We start from the raw sequence: 20,656 nt of genomic DNA, 5'->3' as shown, positions 1-20,656 counted from the left end.
CCAGAACAAAACCACATTTGCTTGGCTTGATAAGAGGATGATGTTAAAATGGGTTTCACATGTTTAACACCCTTTAGAAGCGGTGCTCGGAGGCTCAACTGGTGCCAAACGGGCCTCATGTTGGTGCCAAGTGAAAACAAATTACAATGGTGCCTCGCATAGCAAGGTTAATCCTTTCTGGATTAACCCTCGCTATGTGAAAACATCGCTAAACAGAATGTAAAAACCCATTGGAACGCATTAAACATCGTTTAATGTGTTCCAATGGGCCCTAAACTTACCGTTCAGCGAAATTTTCTCCATAGCGGCAGCCATTTTCGCGCCCTCGGTAAGCGAGGGGAGGGCATGAAAACGCTGCGCGCGGCCATTTTGGGGCTTCCGGCGGCCATTTTGTAACCGCCGAACAGCTGATCCGCAGGCATCGCAAAGCGAAGATCGGTAAGCGAAACGCTTACCGATTGTCGCTATGCGAGTTTTTGCCATAGGGACCGATGCTATGCCTCCGCATTAGCGATCCTGAAAAAGGGATCACTATGCGGATTCGTCGTTATACAGTGCGCTCGTTAAGCGAGGCACCACTGTATTTATTAAAGCTTTTCGATGGTTGAGTATCATGGCCTGCACAGCTTTTAGCACAGTGGCTTCAATGTTTTAATAATAGTAGTACTCTTAGAACGGCAGAGCTGGATGGGACCCCTAAGGATCATCCTATCTAGCCCCTGTCAAGGAGGCCAGGTAGTAGGGGGTTCGAACTCCCAACCTACAGCCAGAAACCTATACCCCTGAGCTATCCTTTTTTAAAAAATATGATGCGATTTAGAACTTTTCAACTTATTCCAAAAATTTTATGTTTTTTAATTGTTTTATTTGGCTCTGTTAACCCCCACCCCCACCCCGCAAGATCTGGTGACATAAAGCAAGAGATAAATGTTTTGAATTTATAAATTTTAGACGTCTTTGAACACATTTGAAAAGTTGCTTTTTCCGCCTTAAACCTGACGGTGCCCGCTCACCTTCCCTTTCTCGACGGTTCCCCTCCCAGCCTGACCCTTTTCGCCAAGATTTGCGAGAAGACGGTCTTGAAGCGAGTGCTGAAGGAACTCTGGAAGCTGGTCATGAACACCATGGAGAAGACCATCGTTCTTCCGCCACTGACGGATCAGACGGTGAGTCTCCCGCCGGTGTTGGGTTCATAGAACCAACCCTTTCCCCCTCCCTTGAAAGTCACTGACCAGCAGGCGGGGGGGGGGGTCGCTGAAACCCCAAAGGCATGGCAGACCATCATGAGAAGGTCTCAGTGTCTCCACCGAAATATCTACTGGCCATCCAGTTTATCATCTCGAGGTCGTCAAGGTTGATTTTGAAGGAAACAAGCTTCTAGCCCTCATAGTTCACTGGCTTGCCCTCCTGAGATTAAGTTCTGGAATGTACATCTCCAGAAAAAGCTTGTTTGGAAGCCTGGGGTGGGGGGTGGGATGCAGACCTAGCAGAAATCCAGATTGCCCCAGGGACTTCCACGGTTTCTCTTAGCTTTCTCCCCAAGGCCAGCCAAACCAGGATAAAAATGACCAAAATGCTAACGGTTCACTCGTCTGTAGGTTTTCTGCAAACCCCCCATCCTTTTGCATTTAAGCCAATAGCAAGAGGCGTTTAGGTTTATTCATGCTTTAAAGCATGGGGGTGGAGGTTACGGATTTTCTCATGTATGTCTCGATGTAGCTCATCAATTTTATTAAAAGGCAGATATTCCTCCCCTCGGCCCCGGTTTTGAGCCGGGACCTCTTAAAATTTGCCAGCCCTGCAGATTCTCTAGCACGGACCCAAAAAAATGGCCCTCGACTCTCATTCCCAGGGATTTGGGGAGGCCGAGAGCAGGAAATTGACTTCAGTTTTTGAGCCGGTCTGTTTCGCTTGACTTTTTGAGCAGAAGGAGGTGAAGCCTGATGCTTGTGTTGGGGGTATGGTGAGCCGAGGAGGAGTGGACGCTGGCAGCAACATTGCAAGGGGGGGTGTTATGAATCCGTTCCGAGTTTTGCCATGAACTTTAAAGGAGTCGGCCACGTTTCTGAGCCTGTTGTTTGGCTGGGATTCAATGCTGTAGATCGCTGGGATAAATTCGGAGTTCAGACTGCCTGATGTCTGAGCCAGGAATGGAATTTTCAAATTTTTTGGACTACAAAGCCTATCCTTCCCCATTCTGGGTTTTCTACCCAAGGGACAGGCACCTTCTAGATCCCTCAAAGCCTCAGGCAGGAAACACAGCTTTGTGATTATTATGCTTCAGTCACAAATAATCCTATAATTGGGTCATGGAGGGTTCAAATTCCTTCAGGAACTACTGGGTCTATTTTCCACAGTGCCTTAGTGTGCATGCGGGGGGAGCTTCTGAGCACATTGCACATGATCAAGGATTGCATTCTGTCCATTAACCACCCCTTGGATTCCACTTTCGGAGAACTTCAGAAGCAGGCCTCGATTTCAATAAAGAGTAGCTCTTAGGAGCAAACCAAACTGTGGAAAACTCACATTTCCCATTTTAAAAATTAGGAGACAGGTGGACAGATCAAGATATATGGAGGCTGGGGACTTGGGGATATGTAGCCAGGACTGTTTAATGAAGAAAAGCATAAATTACTTTTTGACACATTTCTAGTTGGTTTTTGTGGGGGGGATATAATTTGCAGAAGGACCCCCGTATCCGCGAAACTGGTAGCCACTTATCGGCTGGTTGTTGGAAAATATATAAAAAAGAAAAGAAAAAACCCAGAAATACTTATTTCCATGATGTAATTATCAGAACCAGGCACTAGAGGGAGCCAGAGACCATGCTAGGTATAGGGTATGCTCTTTTCCACGGTTTTCAGCATCCACAGGGGCGGGGGCTTCAAACTGATCCCTCATAGCTACAGGGGTCCAACTGTATATGTGAAGAAAACCAAATTTGTCTTAGATCTTTGTGTAGTGAACTTGCTCCCCCCCAGAAGACACACATACCCATCTAAAATCTCTCCATCACGGTCATTTTTGCGTTCACTAAAGTTCCATAAGAAATTATGATTTTACAGCTCTTTCCACCTTTCAGAAGAGCTGGCGTTTTTCCTGTTTTGCAGAACAGCAAAACAAGATAAACGCCTTTTCAGGTCCTGGAGAAAAGCGCCTCTCTGTGTGAATTCAATAAATCCCAGACAAGGAAACAGCAACTCTAGGTTTTGCAAAGGGAAGTCTGGAAAGGCAAGAGAGAGGAGCTGCCCCGGAAAACGTCTTGCTCCTAAGGGGGTCTGGAGCCATTCGGATACGAATTCTGCTTGATTTGAACAGTTTCACGAAGGGGGCAGGTGTAAAAGAGCTTATTAATTTTCTTTAATGCTGTTGCTATTATTTTGTACAGTATTCATTTTATTTGTGTCACAGTGGTTTCCAATGTTTTCCTTCTTTCCCTAAGTTTGCAACCCGCCTTGAGCATGACCTTTTAGTGGAAAGGCAGGGTATAAAATAGATAGATAGATAGATGAGTGACTGAATACATACACAATATTTCTGCTTCCCTCTAGGCATGGGCAGAGGTCCTTCACACTCCTAGCTCCTGGGGCTTTTTCTGTTTTGCGGGTTGGACTGGGGCCCCCATTGTGTGTGGGTCGAGTCGGTGTGTCGGGAAAGATTGCGCCCTGGCTTTTGGGGGGGCAGGGGGGCGGGTCAGGCTGGAAGGGTGACGGGAGCGCTGAGGGGTAGATGACAGTCTGCTTATGTGATGGTTGTTCTCTCCAATTGCTCCGCTCGCCTCACTTTGGCAGATGATTGTAAGTATCTCAGGACACCCCCCCACCTCCCCCTGTCTTCCGTGTGTCTCTCTCTTCCCGTCCGTGTGCCTGGCGTCTGGTCTCCCCGAAACCCCCTTCCCTCGGTGACTCCAGCTGGTTTCTCTGTCGTTCTGTGGTGGCTGCCTCCCCCTCGTCCCCCACGCACCTCGAGTGCCTTTCTCTTCCTGCACCTGCGCAACCTCCCTCCCCCCCGAAAAACCCCCTCTACCTCCTTTGCCAAACCTTCCCCTCTGTTGCTGAGCTGCTTCACGCCAGCTGTTCAACGTCTCCCTGGAAAGTCTGCTCCTTCTGCTCAACCTCCGTTAGATTCTTATTTTGGGGGATGTCCCGGGAAGGGGAGGGTTTGGGTGATGTCTGGGCTGAAAGCGCCAGAGACTTGTTCTTTCGATAAGTTTGCTGTTTGGGTCTGCCCTTGGAAGTGGTTCTCTCCCCGTCCATCTCCCGATTTCCGGCTGCACTGCCTTCCCACAGCAGAAAAAAGATCCTTCGAAACCAGCTCGGGCAAACTGTGCAGACCTACGGTTGGCACAGCACTCTTCCACGGCAGCCGGGGCCTTCTCCTTTGAGGGTCCCCAAGGAGATAAGGCCACGATCCCCACGACAGCACGCCCATTGAATCCGTGGCATTGGCACGAGCTTCCGGCTTGCCCTTCGGCACTTTTCAAGGGGGTGGCCTGTGGCTGTGGATGCTGCCCAGAGCCCTGTGACATCCAGGAGGCTAACAAGTTTGGTTTGGCACAAACTTTCACGGCCTCCTCCTTCATGCCTCTCCCTTCATACTTACCACCCTTCCTGTTGGCCTTGTCCCAAAGTTCCCACCACGTCCTCAGCCATGGCAAATCCAATCGGCCACCTAGCTCAGGAGCCTCCCACGATCCCAAGGAAAAGGATGTTTGCTCTGAACCCAGGCAATCCTAAGAAGATGCCCTTGAGGGAGCCATCATCTTCCCTGGTTTTCCCCTTCCTGGCTTGACATCCCCTCTCTCTCATGGATCACTTCTCTAGTTCAGACAAAGGACAGAAGGAATTATCGTGATCCACTTTGGAGAACGTCCTGGGGTGACTGTTCATGAGTATGCCTTCCTTACATCCATACTCAAGTCTAACCTTCCTTCCTTCCTTCCACTTATCACTATCTCCTTTCTTCCTTCCACACATCGCCAGCTCCTACCTCCCTTCCACCCATCACCAGCTCCTTCCTTCCTTCCACCCATCACCAGCTCCTTCCTTCCTTCCACCCATCACCAGCTCCTTCCTTCCTTCCACCCATCACCAGCTCCTTCCCTCCTTCCACCCAACACCAGCTTCTTCCTTCCTTCCACCATCACCAGCTCCTTCCTTCCACCCATCACCAGCTCTTTCCTCCCATCCACCCACCACCAGCTCCTTCCTCCCTTCCACCCATCACCAGCTCCTTCCTTGCTTCCACCTATCACCAGCTCCTTCCTTGCTTCCACCCATCACCAGTTCCTTCCTTCCTTCCACCCATCACCATCTCCTTCCTCCCTTCCACTCATCACCAGCTCCTTCCTCTCACCCATCACCAGCTCCTTCTTCCCTCCACCAATCACCAGCTCCTTCCTCCCTTCCACCCATCACCAGCGCCTTCAACATCTCTTCTTTCTGGATAACTCATCCTCCCATGCTGCATTGATCAATTTGTCATATTGTTTCTACAGGGGACTCTCTTAAGAAAGCACGGCAAGGGGACTGAGAAGGTAACTAGCCGTTCTTCTCTCTGTCTGTTGCGCAAAGGCCAAAATGAGGTTGTTCATCCCATTGCCATACCTCCTCATCCCACTTCCAATGACTGATGGTCCAGCTAGACAGTGCAGGGAGCACATCATTAGAAGCAGAGAGAAAAGACACCTGTCAGTCCATCGAGAAGGCTACCTTGGTTCCAGAGATTGCAAATCAGTTTGCAATGGGTCATCAAGAGGCAAGGATGGGTGTCTTTTTCCATACCTTTTGGGCATGGAGCTTTGAAGGAACTACGTACCCAGTAGGAAAAAGATACTGTTCAGCTTCTAATGATGTCGCTAACTGTATCATGTAGTGTGACTCTGGTTGAAAATGGAAGAGGTCTGCTGGGGTGTTGTTCAGAGGTGTTCTGTGGTTGGTGTTGTTGAGGTGTGTGTTTCTGTGTGTTGTTGGTCTTTTTCGGCTGAGTAGGGAGCAGTTGGGGGAAGGCACTGAACAACACGTTCCCAGCATGGGGAGGGCAGAGAGGGTTAAACAAGCCCCTTATCAATCCCCTCTGTCTGTTCTCCGTCAATGGCTTGTTGAATGCAATGCATTAAAATGTAAAGGAAGTTATTGATTTATGCCTCTAAGGTCAATTAGTGATGTGTGTTGTTTCATGGACTGGCTTTGTTCCCAAATAAGGGTGCTCAGATTCATGCCTGCCCCCTCCTGGCCCTTTGGAGATACTCCCACCTGATCCTTGTCTAGATCCGTGCCAATATTTATGCATTTCCAACTCTGCAGGAAAAGAAAACGGCAAGATTATAGACCAAATGATGCAGGTTGGAGAGGAGGACATCTGTTTCATTTTTACCTATATTTCCCCTCCTTTTCTCTGCCAGTTGACTTCCTAAAGCAGATACATGGAAGGGAGTAAGAGAGGGACTTTAAAAGGCCAATGGCATAAGTTTCTGTGATTCCCTCTTAAAAGGGCAATGCAGGAAGTCTGCTTCTTTGCCCTTCCCATCCTTTCTTTCTCCCCCTCCCTTTCTTATTCCCGGGATCAGAAGTCAGTGGTGCTGCGACCCCTTGAGTAAATAAATGACTTTGCAGCAGGACAAGAAATACCCATTCTTAATGTAAAGAACATAGTCTCCTTCTCCTTTCGCACTAACTCGGCAGCATCTTAAGATTTTTTTTTTTTTTGGTTCAGTTTCCCCACTTCTTTTCTGATGTGCAAACTCCCAGATTTAACACCAGGGATTGGGGTACTGCTCTGCCTCGTGAATGACTCCGGGCTCTTTGCTCTACCCCATGGTCCCCCCGCCTCAAAATACACAAACGCTCCCGATCCGATCCATTTTCCCACTCCCTGTCCGAAGACAAGACACATCCTCAACTGGGGAAATTATGGATAGGTCAACTGGTAAGATTTACCAAAAGGGGGGTATTTTGGGGGGAAAGGAATTAGATCTGCCCCCCTGCTTTTTGGGAGGGGGGGTTAGGGTTAGAACCTAGCCATTCGAGAGCGTCTAGCGAGAGTGAGGTTTGATGTCAGCATGAGGCATTTCGGGTGTCGTGACGGTATAAATATTGTTGTTCTTTTTTCAGAGTAGGGGGAAACCCATCAGCCACACTGAAGTAAGAACCTTTCTCTTTTAAAATATTAGCCTGTTTAGTTGTGTGTGTGTTTTTTTAACCCCTTGCTACGCACTGATCCTTCTTTGTACACAGAAATTTCCCTTCCTTGCCTGTGGTCCTTTGAGTCTGCCTCTGTCCGTCCGTCCGTCTCCCTCTGTCCTTCTCTCTGGAACAGGTGTCTGGCTTACCTGGAACTGGCTGGAGTGTTGTCTGTTGAGCTCTGTTTTCGAATCCTCCCACCTCCCTAAAAAGAAATCGGCAAAACCCCAAAAAATCCCTGTCCCCCTCCCCCACAAAAGCGAACCTAAACGTTGCCAGCCCGAGTCTGTCCCGTGGCTTTTTTGCTTTGCCTGTCTGTCTGCATGGCGGGACAGAGATGGCTCTCAGTTCGAGAGCTGGGGGAAGGTGGGCCGGGTGGATAAAGAAGGGGCATGGAGAAACCCACGTAGGAACTGGCAGGCTGAACTTCCTGGGATTGGTGGTAATTCTCTTTTTAGGAAGTCTCAAACAGTGGTGGATCAGGCACTCACTTTTATGGGTTCATATGGGGGGGGGAAGTTACAGTAGGACCCCCGTATCCGTGGGATCAGTGTCCATGGTTTCACTTCTTCATGGTCTGAAAAATATTTAAAATATTAAAAAACAAGTAGAACTTTGTATTTTTATGATGTAGTTAACAGAACTGGCCGCTAGAGGGAGCCAGTGTGATGCTGAAGAATACATGGCATGTCCTCTGGCTCCCTCTAATGTCCATTTTTGGTAATACATGGTGAAAATATTTTTAAAAAACATTCCCCTCCCCCTTTTACTGTGCTATGTACAGTATAGCATTTGCTATTTATATATAGTTTTCAGCATCTACAAGGAAGCTTGGAACCAATCTCCCGTGGATATGGGGGTGTGTGTGTCCTACTGTCCTAACGAAGCAAGCTTGGGGTTTGTTAGCTGTTGCTCAGTCCAGAACTTTGCTGCTATGACTAGTACAGGCATGGGCATCTTAAGCCTTTGGGGGTACAGACAGCGATGTTTCCAGGATTCATGTTCCCTGCTCGCATGATGATATGGATTTGGACATAATACAGGCATTAGGTCTGTGTTCAGGTGTAGCCCAGGGCAATGGGTTGTACTTTGTGGCTGTGTTTTGCACCAGGAACATAGACAGACTTCCCCCAAGCTCTGGAAGCAAGGAGAATTTGAGCATTTCCCTAACGGAGGTCCTTCCATTATGGAGAATTCACAATGGCTTTCAAAGTTCTCTGGAAAAGACCATCATGGTGGGAGAGGCAGAAGGCAGCAGGGAAAGAGGAAGACTGCATGTGAGATGGACTGACTGCCTAAAGGAAGCTACGACATTTGAGTTTGCAAAGGGCAAGCCGTGCAGTTGAGGACAGAGGTTTTGGAGAGCACTCATTCATAGGGCATAAGTCAGGGAAAACTTAAAAGCACGTGGCATAACAAGGTCCATATATTTATGGGCAGTTCAACCCCCCCACAACAGGTCCAACCCCAGGACAAAGGTCAAAGGTGATGAGACAGGGCCAGGTTGTGGAAGGCTGATTTAGGAAGATAACAGTCAGGGGGTTCTCTGTCACACAGAAGAAAATGCTGAGATTTCTCTTTTTTCCTGGAAAACTACCAGGGAGGGGGGGGTATCAGGATGGCGTTTTTCCCATGGTTCAAAAAAATCTGGTTTTTCCAGGAGGTGCTGTGTGGTCCATAGTAGTTCCATGAACACGCTGCACAAAGGGAGACTTTGCAGCCTGGAACATGTTGCCATCATAGGTGGCTAGTCCTCAATGAGGTTTGGACAGTAAGAGGACTTGGGGAGATTTTTAATAAGGCAGAGAAGGGGCTGAGACTACCTTTTCTTTCTTTTCATGGTTTTTTTTTAAGGAGGGAAATTTTAGGGATGGGAACCCCCCCCCTCCCCAGGCCAGCCAAGGTCTTTGGCTCCATCCCCACCCCACCTCCGCCCCGGATTTTGGGCCAAACTTTTATTTCTAAGAAATTTGGCTCCAGTAACGGGACATGAAGCACGGCTACCCAGAAGGAGAAACTGTGATTTACACTGTGCTAAACATCACCGTTTCTCATCTGTGTAGGGAGCTGTGAAATCCAGGAATGTTTTGTGCTGGTGCCGATTGGAAGGGGAACAATACAGGCTGAAAATGTGCCTTTAAGAAATTAAATATATTGTGGTGGTTCTTAACATCCCTCCATCTCTCCCTTGTTTTAAAAAGTTGGATTCTGAGCTTTTCCTCTTTTTTTCCCCTTGTTCTGAACACAAAGACCTTTACACAGGACCAAAAATGATGTGGAACACAATTCTTATCCATCCTCCTCAAGTCTTGAATTATGGAAAAATTCTAACAAATGTGAAAAATGTGCTACGGCAGGAGAAACAGCTTCTTCCTGCTTGCCTCTTTCAGTGTTCATTTGCTCAGCAGACCCTTGAAAAGCAGTTTCTAATATTCCCGAACATCCGTGGACTACAGGTCCCAGGCGTCTTGGCCGTTGGCCGTACTAGCTATGACTTCTGGGGTGTGTAGTCCCAAGAAAAACCCAGGTGTCCAGATTTGGAAACCTTTGTTCTCAGAGGGAGGTGCAGACCTGACATGTATCTGATGGCTGAGACATGCTGGAAAGGTCTGAATGGGACCTGGTTTGCAGCCAGCGGTTTGCAGACCTGGCTGACTGCCCAGGGGCTCGGTGCTATGCAAACTATGACTACAAACCAGGCCTCATTCAGACCCCTCCACCATTTCAAAGCCTTGCAATGAGAACTTTCTGGGTTAAAAAGCTCCGCTTCTTCCAGGCTGCAAACCGGGTCTCCTTTCTGCAGCTTTCTAAGCTGCAATATATTGCGGTGGTTCTTAACATCCCTCCATCAGCTTTTTACACAAACGGGTTCTCAGGCTACAAACCAGGTGCCTTTTTAGAACTGTTTCCTACATCAGATCTCCCTTTCTCTCCAGCACCTATCGAAATCTCTGGTTTTCCGAAAAATGAGACCATCCGGGACTACGAAGGAAATGTTTCCATTCTGCAGACAAGACTAGGTTGGCTTAGAGCCACGGAGACCACATGGGCCTGTGGCCTCATCCGTGGGCCAGCAGGGAGACTCTGGTGGATTGCCCCTATTGCCTGGCCAAGCAGACCTTTTAGGGCTTTAAATATTGTCTTTCAATGGTGTAAACTGCATTGGGTCCTTTTGAAGGAAAAAGGCGGGGAGAAAATTTTTAAATAAATTCCTTCCTTCCTGATTTCTCCCTGTCTCCTTCCTTCCTTCCTTCCTTCCTTCCTTCCTTCCTTCCTTCCTTCCTTCCTTCCTTCCTTCCTTCCTTCCTTCCTTCCTTCCTTCCTTCCTTCCTTCCTTCCTTCCTTCCTTCCTTCCTTCCTTCCTGATTTCTCCCTGTCTCCTTCCTTCCTTCCCTCCTTCCTTCCTGATTTCTCCCTGTCTCCTTCCTTCCTTCCTTCCTTCCTGATTTCTCCCTGTCTCCTTCCTTCCATCCTTCCTGATTTCTCCCTGTCACCTTCCTTCCTTCCTTCCCTCCTTCCTTCCTGATTTCTCCCTGTCTCCTTCCTTCCTTCCTTCCTGATTTCTCCCTGTCTCCTTCCTTCCTTCCTTCCTGATTCCTTCCTTCCTTCCTTCCTTCCTTCCTTCCTTCCTTCCTTCCTTCCTTCCTTCCTTCCTTCCTTCCTTCCTTCCTTCCTTCCTTCCTTCCTTCCTTCCTTCCTTCCTTCCTTCCTTCCTTCCTTCCTGTTCTCCAGGGGACACAGATGATCTTCAACGCAGCCAAGGAGTTGGGTCAGCTTTCAAAACTCAAGGTAAGAGCCTCCCAATTTTGAGGGTACCTCCCCCCCCAAAAAAAAAACACGGAGCGAAATAATATTGCTGCTGCTGTTGTTGTTTAAACCACCAAAGGACATGTGCTGTCCCCCTTCTAGGACCACATGGTGCGTGAAGAAGCGAAAAGTTTGACTCCCAAACAATGTGCAGTGGTGGAACTAGCACTTGACACTATCAAGGTAATGAATTATTACAAACTCTCTCTCTCTCTCTCTCTCTCTCTCTCTCTCACACACACACACACACACACACACACACACAAAGGCAGGACATTCACTCTGGCTTTATTTATTTATTTATTTATTTATTTATTTATTTATTTATTTATTTATTTATTTATTTATTTATTTATTTATATCCCGCCCATCTGTTCAATTGACCACTCTGGGCGGCTACTTTAAGAGGAGTCTGAACTTTAAGAGGAGCTGGCCAAGGTCCTGAACTGATTCCAACGTTCAGCACCCTGGACAGGGTCCTGTCCAGTCAAACCCAAATAGGTCTCTTTACGACCCTGAACCTTAATTTGGGGGTGCAGTGAACTTTTGTGTAATGTTCAGACTCAAATCCAGAGTGGAGTCAGTGTCCCAATGACGCAGGATCGGTATCTAAGTACCCCTTGCACGGCCGTGCACACTTGCACCCTGGATTCAAGCCGACGTATGGCTGAGTTTAAGCGCCTGCCTCCATCTCTGTACGAATCGCTTTTTTCTTCAGGGTTCCTATCGAGAGACAGTGGATAGGTTGTCAAGCGGTTCTGGGTTCGAATCCCTCTCCAGCCCACCTCCAGAAGAACACCCCTCTGGCTCGCAACAGCCTTCCCCCCTAACCTCCAGGATGATGGCAAAGATTTTTTTGAAGGGGGTGTTTTGCGAAACAATCCTGAGACATTTGAGACTATGGGGAAGTCTGGTCCAGTGATCAGAGCGTGGCATGAATGTCAGCGAGATCACCTGTAGAATGGGCTGCAGGGAAGGCCGTTTGAGGTTTCGAAGCCTGAAACCATTGTGTTTCTGAGCTTCCCCCTCCTCTTTTCATAAACTGGAGACCCAACCATATTCCATGTTTTTCCCGTCAGCAATACTTCCACGCGGGAGGCGTGGGCCTCAAGAAAACGTTCCTGGAGAAAAGTCCGGACCTTCAGTCGCTCCGCTACGCCCTGTCGCTCTACACTCAGGCCACCGACCTCCTCATCAAAACCTTTGTCCAGACACAATCCGCTCAGGGTAAGCAACCTCTACCGAGCCGGATCGGGGCCAGATACCCTTGTTAGGAAACATCCGGGTGGGGAACAGCTCAGGACAGGAGTGGTTTAACCCCCCCCCACCAGCTTTCCCTTCCTGCTCTTTACGGTAGGCAGAAAGCGACATCTTAACTCAATGGCCGCTGGGAGAGAGCCTCCCTCTATAGGGGCAGTCTACCTCTGAAACCTTCCAGCTGCCTTCCAGCTCACAGCTTAGAGAAAGGGGGACTCTTGTACCCACCCATGGGAGTCACGCTCCAGAGGAAAGCAACGTGGCGAAAACTGTTTACGAGACGGTCGGCTTTCCTTGGGTTTCGGGATCTGGCCAGACCAGGGTGTGTAGTCGCTCGGTGGAGCCTCCATGTCCAGGAGAATTCTACCTTGGATTCTTAATAACCCTGGGCCCAGCAGCAGGGAATGGCTTTCTCTTCTATGGGTGTCGCAAAACAGAGACCGTTGGCTCGGCCCATTTAGAGATTCAGGCACGCGGCTGACGTAGCTAGCAAAGGGACCTTTCTGCCACCCTGCGTCTTGGAGTTTTGTGCTTTTATTTCTTTGTAATATATCTTTTGACTTCTCCAGCTTTCTCTTTGGGGCCAGTAAGTGTGCTGATTGGTCTTCTCTTTTCTCTCCATCTCCTGCCTCTTTTCATATCTCCTCTGCCATATTTTCCTTCTCTTACATTTCCTTATATATTTAACCAACCTTCCTTCCTTCCTTTTGTTTTCTTTTCCTTCTTTTCTTTCTCTTTCCCCCTTCCTCTTTTCCTTTCTCTTCTTCCTTCTTTCTGTGTTTCTTTTCTACTTTCCTTCTAACCTTTCTCTTTTTCTTTAATGACTCTCTTCTTTTTTCTCTTTCCTTCCTTCTTTTTTTCTTTGTTCCCTCCCCCTTTGTCTGTTTACATTTCATTTTTCATTCTTTCTTTCTCCTTTGCTTTCATTTATTTTCTTTCTACATTTCTTTCACTTTTTCTCTCTCCTTTTCTTTCTTTTCCCCATTCCCTTTTTTCTTTCAATCTTTCATTTATTCTTCCTTCTTTTTTTCTTTTTCACCTTCCATTCTTTCTTTTAATCTTTCTTTCATTCTTCCTATTTACCTTATGTTCATCTTCCTTTTCTACCTTTCATTCCTACATTCTTCTTTCTTTCTTTTTATCTTTTCATTCACTCTTCCTTCGTTTCTTCCTTTTCGCCTTTCGTTGGTTCTTCCTTCTTTTCGCCTTCCATTCTTTCTTTTAATCTTTCATTCTTTCTTCCTTTTTACCTTTCATTCATACATTCTTCTTTTCTTCCTTTTTATCACTTTCTTTCTTCCTTTCTTTCTGTCTTTTTGTTTGTTCCTCCTCCTTTTCTTCCTTTCCGCCTTTCGTTCTTTCTTTCTTTCTTTCTTTCTTTCTTTCTTTCTTTCTTTCTTCCTTCTTTCCTTTCCCCTTCGTTTCCCCTTCCCTCCCCGTCTTCCCACCTTCCTCGCTCTTCCTCTTCTTTCTCTGCCTTTCTCCCCTTCTTTCCGCCTCCGCTCCTCACGGCTGCTCCCTCTTCCTCTCTTTCTCGCACCCCTTTCCCCATGATAAGTCCATGGCGGAAAAGGTATTAGGTTTACTCTCATTAGTGAGGAGACATGTCCAGAGAAGGGTAGGTGCCATTCCATCATCCCAAACCCGCTTCTCCTTCTTGACATGTGCCCATTCCGGATCCCCCCCCATGACACCCCCACCCCTCGGTTTGCCCTGGCCTGAGCTAACTGAAGTCCCCGATTGAGCCTCGGATTGGGAGACAGATGGGGAAGCACCCCTTAGCCGCCCGTTTTGTGGCCCCCATCGCTCCCCCTCTCCCTTCCGGCTGAGGACTTTGGTGGGGGGACCCCCAATCCCCAGGCGCTCCTTCCCCACAGGCTGCGGCTTCATTAGTGCAACTGCATCCAGTGCATCAGAATGAGACCCTTTTTGCACTAAAACCTCGCCAGGCGGAGAAAAGGATCAGGTTCCTACCAAGGAGATTGGCACCCATGCTTTTGCGTTGAGCCCTCGAAAGCGGCTGGTTTGTTTTGAGCCTCAGGCCCCCTCCCCATTGGTGGTCCAGATGGAGTGAGCAGTGGTGTAGTGGAACAAGGTCTCCCCGGATCCGGTCCTTGGGCCCTGCTAGGGAGCAGGGACCTCCCGCCACCGCCCTTGGCCTTCCCTGCATCCTCCGAGCTCGGCTGTTTGCTCATGGCAAGGGATCCCCTGTTATATTACAATGGGTAATTGTGAGCCGTTGGCTTTAAAAAACACCTGCTCCTTCATTATGGTTATGGCCTGATCCAGTTAAGCCTGCAATTTCAGACTCTCCTTACTGGATGGCTGGGGGGAGGGGGGGAGTTGTCACAGTTTACAGATATACCACTACACCACTGTAAGCCAATCCAAGCATGCGACACTGGACATAGGGTCGGGGGGGGGGGAATGGTGTGTATGGATTTTCTTCCTTTTACATCAAGAAAGGAACGAGGCATGCTGGAGATGGGAGCATGTAGGGGGTGGGAAGGCTGCAGATCCAGAAAAAAATCCCATTCTGTTGTCTATTTCCTTTCCTTTCCTTCCTTTAAAATGTTCTTTTCCCCCTTTGCTACCCTTCAGAACAATTATCCTCTCAAGGGGGGCCTGCCCTGCAAAGTGCAGCTAAGGTGGCATTAAACCCCTGGCAATAAAATGGCAGCAATAAATTAAAGAGTACAACAGGACGCCTGTATGTGTGGAGAATGCTGAAAAACATGGATAACAGGGATTGCGATTTTAATAGTGAATGCTAGGGTCACTGCCTCCTTCTAATGGCCAGTTTTGGGAACTTCATCTTTAGAAATATAGTATTTCTAGGGATTTCCCGTTTAATATTTTCAGACAGCGGATAAGTGAATCAGTGGATACTGATCCGCGGATGGGGGGTCTGTATTTCCAAATGCTAGAAATAAAAGAAGGAGAAGTACATAAAAATTAGAAACCGTCAATAGCTAGGAAGGTTTCTCTGAAAGAAGAGAAGATCAGGAAGCAATATACCCCTGATAGCCCATTGTTGAAAGAAATTCATTATTGTTCCAAAATCTTGTCACTTGTGAATGCTGGCACAAGTCAACCCATGTCGGTATCGGCTAGCTAAGAAGCAGAAACTGGCATTCATCTCTATGTACCAACCAGGCGATTCTACAAAAGACCAAGGGTGGGTTTTTGTAAAGTCCATGGCTCTCAATGGCTCATTTTACGGCCACCGGCCATTGAGAGCCATTGACTTTGCAAAAGACCCACCCACCCCTTCTAAAGAACTGGAAAAGTTATTCTTTCCTTAGGCTTGGCCCAAAGGTGCAAGCCAGGGGATCGTACCGTGGGCCACCCCCTCCTGCCCCCTCTTTCCCCCCACCTTACCTTTCCTGCATGTGAACATCTAGAGCAGAGGGAGCCTGAGGAATGGCGGCCCATGCTTTTCTTTTTCTTTTTGGAAGGGCGGGGGGCCAGGGGTGGAAAACCTCCAGGGAGGCAAAAGGATAAGCCTGTGATCGGCACCACAAAGGATCGGTCTACCTACACTGTGGGTGTCTCAGGCGGCGGAAGCTTGTGACCTTGGAACTCCGGGCTAATTAATCAATGAATTCATTCATTTCCCGGGAAGGCGGGGGGTGGGGTGGATAACGAATCACACTATCTACAGCTCCGGCCCATCTTGGACCAAAGAATGAACCATTAAAACTAAAAACCAGAGCGTGCCCGGAAATGAGCAACGTTCCATAGCAAGCGGATGCCCTGGGTCCATCCTCATGTCGGTGGGAGCAGGACAGCCTTCCAGACTTCTGGTGGACTACACCACCCATGCTCCTCAGCTGGCTCGCCCACAAAAGGCACACCAGCTGTGGCGGAGTGGTGCGGAGTCGTTGTTTACGGAGTCTAGAAGTTGTCTGGGGCTGGTGTGTTGGGGGGGATCAATGAGCCAGCTGACTTCTTGATCTGCATTGGGGGGGGGCTATCTTTGGCACATAGGTTCCGGAGTGGATGATCCGGTTGGGGAAGTCTCAATCCACGTGGAACTCTTCACCCACCCGGGCACAGGGGAACACAAGGTGACAGTCAAAGGTCAGTGTGGAAGCATAACTTCGATTGCAAAGAATTATTCCAGGGCCATTATGATGGTGGAGGTGGAGGGAAGCTGAATTTACAGATGTCGTAGCCAGCCCACAGCAGGGAAAGAACTAGTTACCAGTAATTAGTTACTTGCTAATAATAACCCCTACTTTGAAACGGCTTGTGCTCCCCCCCCCCCAGCATGGTTTCTTATGGCATTTGGAACTAAGAGCGTGGCGTAGTTTTCATTCTTCGGGACCCATATTGGCTTTCCCATTGGGAGAAAAAGAAGAATATAAATACCGTAGAATCCAGTGGGTCCCAAGCCCCACATGGATACAGAAACATGTGGATTACAGCAAACACCTACCTCATAAGGCATTGTGAAGATTTATGGTTGCGAGTGGCTTCCAACCCCCTGAAATATTTAGAGTAGATTTGGGCAAAGGCGAGGGTCGCCTCAAAATTGAGTTCATGCCTGTTTCTCCCCCTTTTCTTCTTCCGAAAGTGGTGGCTGCCAATGATCTGAAGTGGCAAACGTCTGGCATCTTCCGGCCATTCATCGAAGTCAACATCATTGGGCCTCATCTCAGCGACAAGAAGAGAAAGTTTGCCACCAAGTCGAAGAACAACAGCTGGTCCCCAAAATACAACGAGAGCGTCCAGTTGTGAGTTGTTTTTCCATTTTCCCCTTTCCGCCTCGGACTGTGGCAGGTTTCTATCGTTGTGGCATCTCAAATCACAGAGTTTGCTCTGAGACTCTGAACTTCAGGGCATTCTGATAAGAATCCCCATCTTCACCGAGAGGAAAATATATTCCAGTATTTCTTCTGATGGAGCGAGACACCCAGACCTTCCTGGTTGTTTCTGACTGTTCTGTTTTCTCTCTTGTTTCCTTCCTGGTTGTTTATGATTGCCCTGTTTTTCTCTCGTTTCCATCTTGAGCGTTTCTGACTGACTTGTTTTTATCTTGTTTCCTTCCTGAGCATTTCTGATTGTCCCATTTTTCTCTTGTTTCCACCTGTTGTTTCTGATTGTCCATTCTCCCTTTGTTTCTGATTCTCCCATTTTTCTCTTGTTTCCTCCCGGTTGTTTCTAATTGTCCCATTTTTCTCTTGTTTCCTCCCTTTGTTTCTGATTGTCCCATTTTTCTCTTGTTTCCTCCCGTTGTTTCTGATTGTCCTGTTTTTCTCTTGTTTTCTTGCTTTTTTATGATTGTCCCATTTTTCTCTTGTTTCCTCCCGGTTGTTTCTGATTCTCCCATTTTTCTCTTGTTTCCTCCCTTTGTTTCTGATTGTCCCATTTTTCTCTTGTTTCCTCCCGTTGTTTCTGATTGTCCTGTTTTTCTCTTGTTTTCTTGCTTTTTTATGATTGTCCCATTTTTCTCTTGTTTCTTCCCGTTGTTTCTGATTCTCCCATTTCTCTCATTTTCTCCCAGTAATTCTGATTGTCCCATTTTTCTCTTGTTTCCTCCCATTGTTTCTGATTGTCCCATTATTCTCTTGTTTCCTCCCGTTGTTTCTGATTGTCCCATTTTTCTCTTGTTTCCTCCCTTTGTTTCTGATTATCCCGTTTTTCTCTTGTTTCCTCTCGTTTTTTCTGATTGTCCCATTTTTCTCTTGTTTCCTCCCTTTGTTTCTGATTATCCCGTTTTTCTCTCGTTTCCTCCCGTTGTTCCTGATTGTCCATTCTCCCTTTGTTTCTGATTGTCCCATTTTTCTCTTGTTTCCTCCCATTGTTTCTAATTGTCCCATTCTTCTTTTGTTTCCTCCAGTTGTTTCTGATTGTCCCATTTTTCTCTTGTTTCCACCCGTTGTTTATGATTGTCCATTTCCCTTTGTTTCTGATTGTCCCATTTTTCTCTTGTTTCCTCCCGTTGTTTCTGATTGTCCCATTTTTCTCTTGTTTCCACCCGTTGTTTCTGATTGTCCCATTTTTCTCTTGTTTCCTCCCGTTGTTTCTGATTGTCCCAGTTTTCTCGTTTCCTCCCTTTGTTTCTGCTTGTCCCATTTTTCTCTCGTTTCCTCCCCAATAGTTTCTGACTGTCCCGTTTTTCTCTCGTTTCCTCTTCAGTTGTTTCTGACTGCCCTGTTTTTTTTTCTATTTTCTTCTTGGTCCTCGCAGCACCTTGGGTTCAGAGACAGGTCCCGAATGTTACGAACTCCAGGTGTGCGTCAAAGACTACTGCTTCGCCCGGGAAGACCGAACGGTGGGCATTGCCATCCTGCAGCTGAAGGACATGATGCAACGTGGCAGCTGCGCCTGCTGGCTGCCGCTGGGCCGGCGCATCCACATGGATGACACGGGGCTCACCGTGCTGCGCATCCTCTCCCAGCGCAACAATGACGAAGTGGCCAAGGAGTTTGTCAAGCTGAAGTCCGACACACGCTCAGCCGAAGAGGGCAGCACCAGCTAAGCCACCGTTCTGCGTGGCCGTGAGTTCGTGGCCCACCTTCTCCCACAATCAACTAGAAATATCCTCCCCTTCCTTCCTCACTTCTTCCTGGTTTTTTACAGCCATGTCAAAGCCATACGAGTTTTCAAACCTCCCTGCCAAACCCTCGCCCCCTTAATTTGGGAGATTTTCTCTCACTGCCAAGGAACACCTGCCGACATACCTTCCCAAATGTATTCATGTGGCCAAATTCCTGCACTCCCCTGTCTCCACAGCCAAGCCACAATGGGGCAGAAGGGAGAGAGGGGGCTGCCCCTCACCTCTCGATGGGTAGAATCGAGTCAGGAAGGAAACACATGGCTGACAAACAGACCCATTTTTCAAAAGTTAAAAGTGCCACGGAAGGCGCTTGCACACGGAACCCTGGTTTCTTTCCCCCGTTTCTCCCATCTGGTGCTCAAAGAGCCTGGCATGAACCCGGATTTGAAACCGAACTTTTCTTTCTCTGCTCCTGGAAGCCATGTGAGAAAGCCTCTTTAAGAAATCTTCAAGAAATCTTTTAAAGACATCCACTTTGGGGAAGAGGTTTTTATTTTCATCCCTTCCTTTCCAGTGTCCGTTGAGCACTCATTGAAAGGTTTCAGCAGGAGGCGCCCTGCGGACATGGAAAGGGCAGAATTCCATGCCAGGTGAAAGGACTAATCAACCATGCCGCCAAAAGGAACCAAAAAGGGGCCAAAATCAAGAGGGAGGCAGTGGCATCAGCAGGATCAGTATCCGCTGATTCACGTATCCGCTGTCCAAAAATATTAAAAGAATAATCCTAGAAATATATATATTTCTAATGATGAAGTGACCAGAACTGGGCACTAGAGGGAGCCAGAGACCATGCTATGTATCGGGTTCATTGTTATCTGCATTTTTCTGCATCCACGGGGCGAATCTTGGAACCGATCCGCTGAAGATATGGGGGACTTACTGTAGTCATAAGATGAATTTAGAACCCAGTACTTGAAAGAAAACAAATACTCTGCTGGAAGAGCCCTGGAATGCATTGCAAATGGAAGAGAGAGCTACCTTCCTTTTGCAACGTAATAGTAACTATTTAAGTTACTTTCAATAGTTATGGGTCTACGGCCTCATTTTATGAGGGAGGAGGAACACCACACTGTCCCTAGTGTTGGCTTGTCCTGTGCCTCATGCTGCTACATCCATATTTATGTTATTGTTGTTTTCTAAATTAACTTGAAAAATCCTTTTAGTTACCTTTGGGAGCCTGGAAAGAAAAGAGTTACTCCAAAAAATTGTAACTCCAGTGTCAACAAAGCTTTGAAAAAACCCTCAGAAACGCTAACCCAAAGTTCGGCCAAGTTCCTTTCCTGAAGTGACCATTTGCAGAGTTCCCCTTGGCTATCATCAGTAGGGGATCCTGGGAATTGTAGTCATTGGCACAAATTTTCCCAGGCTCCAAGAAAGAGAGCCAAATGTATATTTAAAAGGGACTATCCAAACTCTGGCTGAAAGGGAGTGTAGTCTGAACCAAAGAAAAGGGAAGGGTTCAGGGGTGTTCCCCCCCCATAAGGAACAGTCATCTTCAGCTAAGAAAACCATTTTTCTACTGTTTTAAAGTCTGATCCTTTCTTCATTCAGCCTTCCAGAGACTAAAACTCCAGTGATGAGTTCCAGTGAAGGGGCGACTCTGCCCACTGAGCAACTGTGTCTCACTGAGTCGAAGTAGATCTAGAAACAGTCTGTCCTGCTGATCTGGGGGTTCCGATGAAAAGCCGGAGTGGATCCATTAACTCTTTTGAAGGGGGGGCTAAGCGGATGGATTTCCATCTGTGCCAATGTCTCTCGGTATTCCCAGCACCCCCCCCCAAAAAAAGGGCTGGTAAACCCCATGCCGTTAAAAAGCGCCAGGGGAGTGTGGGAGCCCATATTTAAT

At 47.7% G+C, this 20,656-nt stretch overlaps 1 protein-coding gene across 1 annotated transcript in view; it reads left to right on the top strand.

Annotated features, from left to right (window-relative positions):
* UNC13A (unc-13 homolog A) overlaps window positions 1–19,988 on the top strand; it is a 74,309-nt gene extending 54,321 nt beyond the window's left edge. Inside the window, exons 35-43 of the mRNA XM_078378852.1 lie at window positions 1,043–1,166; window positions 5,498–5,536; window positions 7,113–7,142; window positions 10,914–10,970; window positions 11,091–11,171; window positions 12,068–12,215; window positions 16,236–16,328; window positions 16,825–16,984; window positions 18,441–19,988. Coding sequence (XP_078234978.1) covers window positions 1,043–1,166; window positions 5,498–5,536; window positions 7,113–7,142; window positions 10,914–10,970; window positions 11,091–11,171; window positions 12,068–12,215; window positions 16,236–16,328; window positions 16,825–16,984; window positions 18,441–18,732 — 1,024 coding nt within the window. The 3' untranslated portion in view covers window positions 18,733–19,988. The remainder of the gene's footprint in view (window positions 1–1,042; window positions 1,167–5,497; window positions 5,537–7,112; window positions 7,143–10,913; window positions 10,971–11,090; window positions 11,172–12,067; window positions 12,216–16,235; window positions 16,329–16,824; window positions 16,985–18,440) is intronic.
* Window positions 19,989–20,656: the final 668 nt, after the last annotated feature.

Source organism: Pogona vitticeps, chromosome 7, assembly GCF_051106095.1.
Source record: "Pogona vitticeps strain Pit_001003342236 chromosome 7, PviZW2.1, whole genome shotgun sequence".
NCBI lineage: Eukaryota > Metazoa > Chordata > Lepidosauria > Squamata > Agamidae > Pogona > Pogona vitticeps.
Note: the sequence above shows the minus strand (reverse complement) of the source record. Positions and strands in the feature narration are given on the sequence as shown.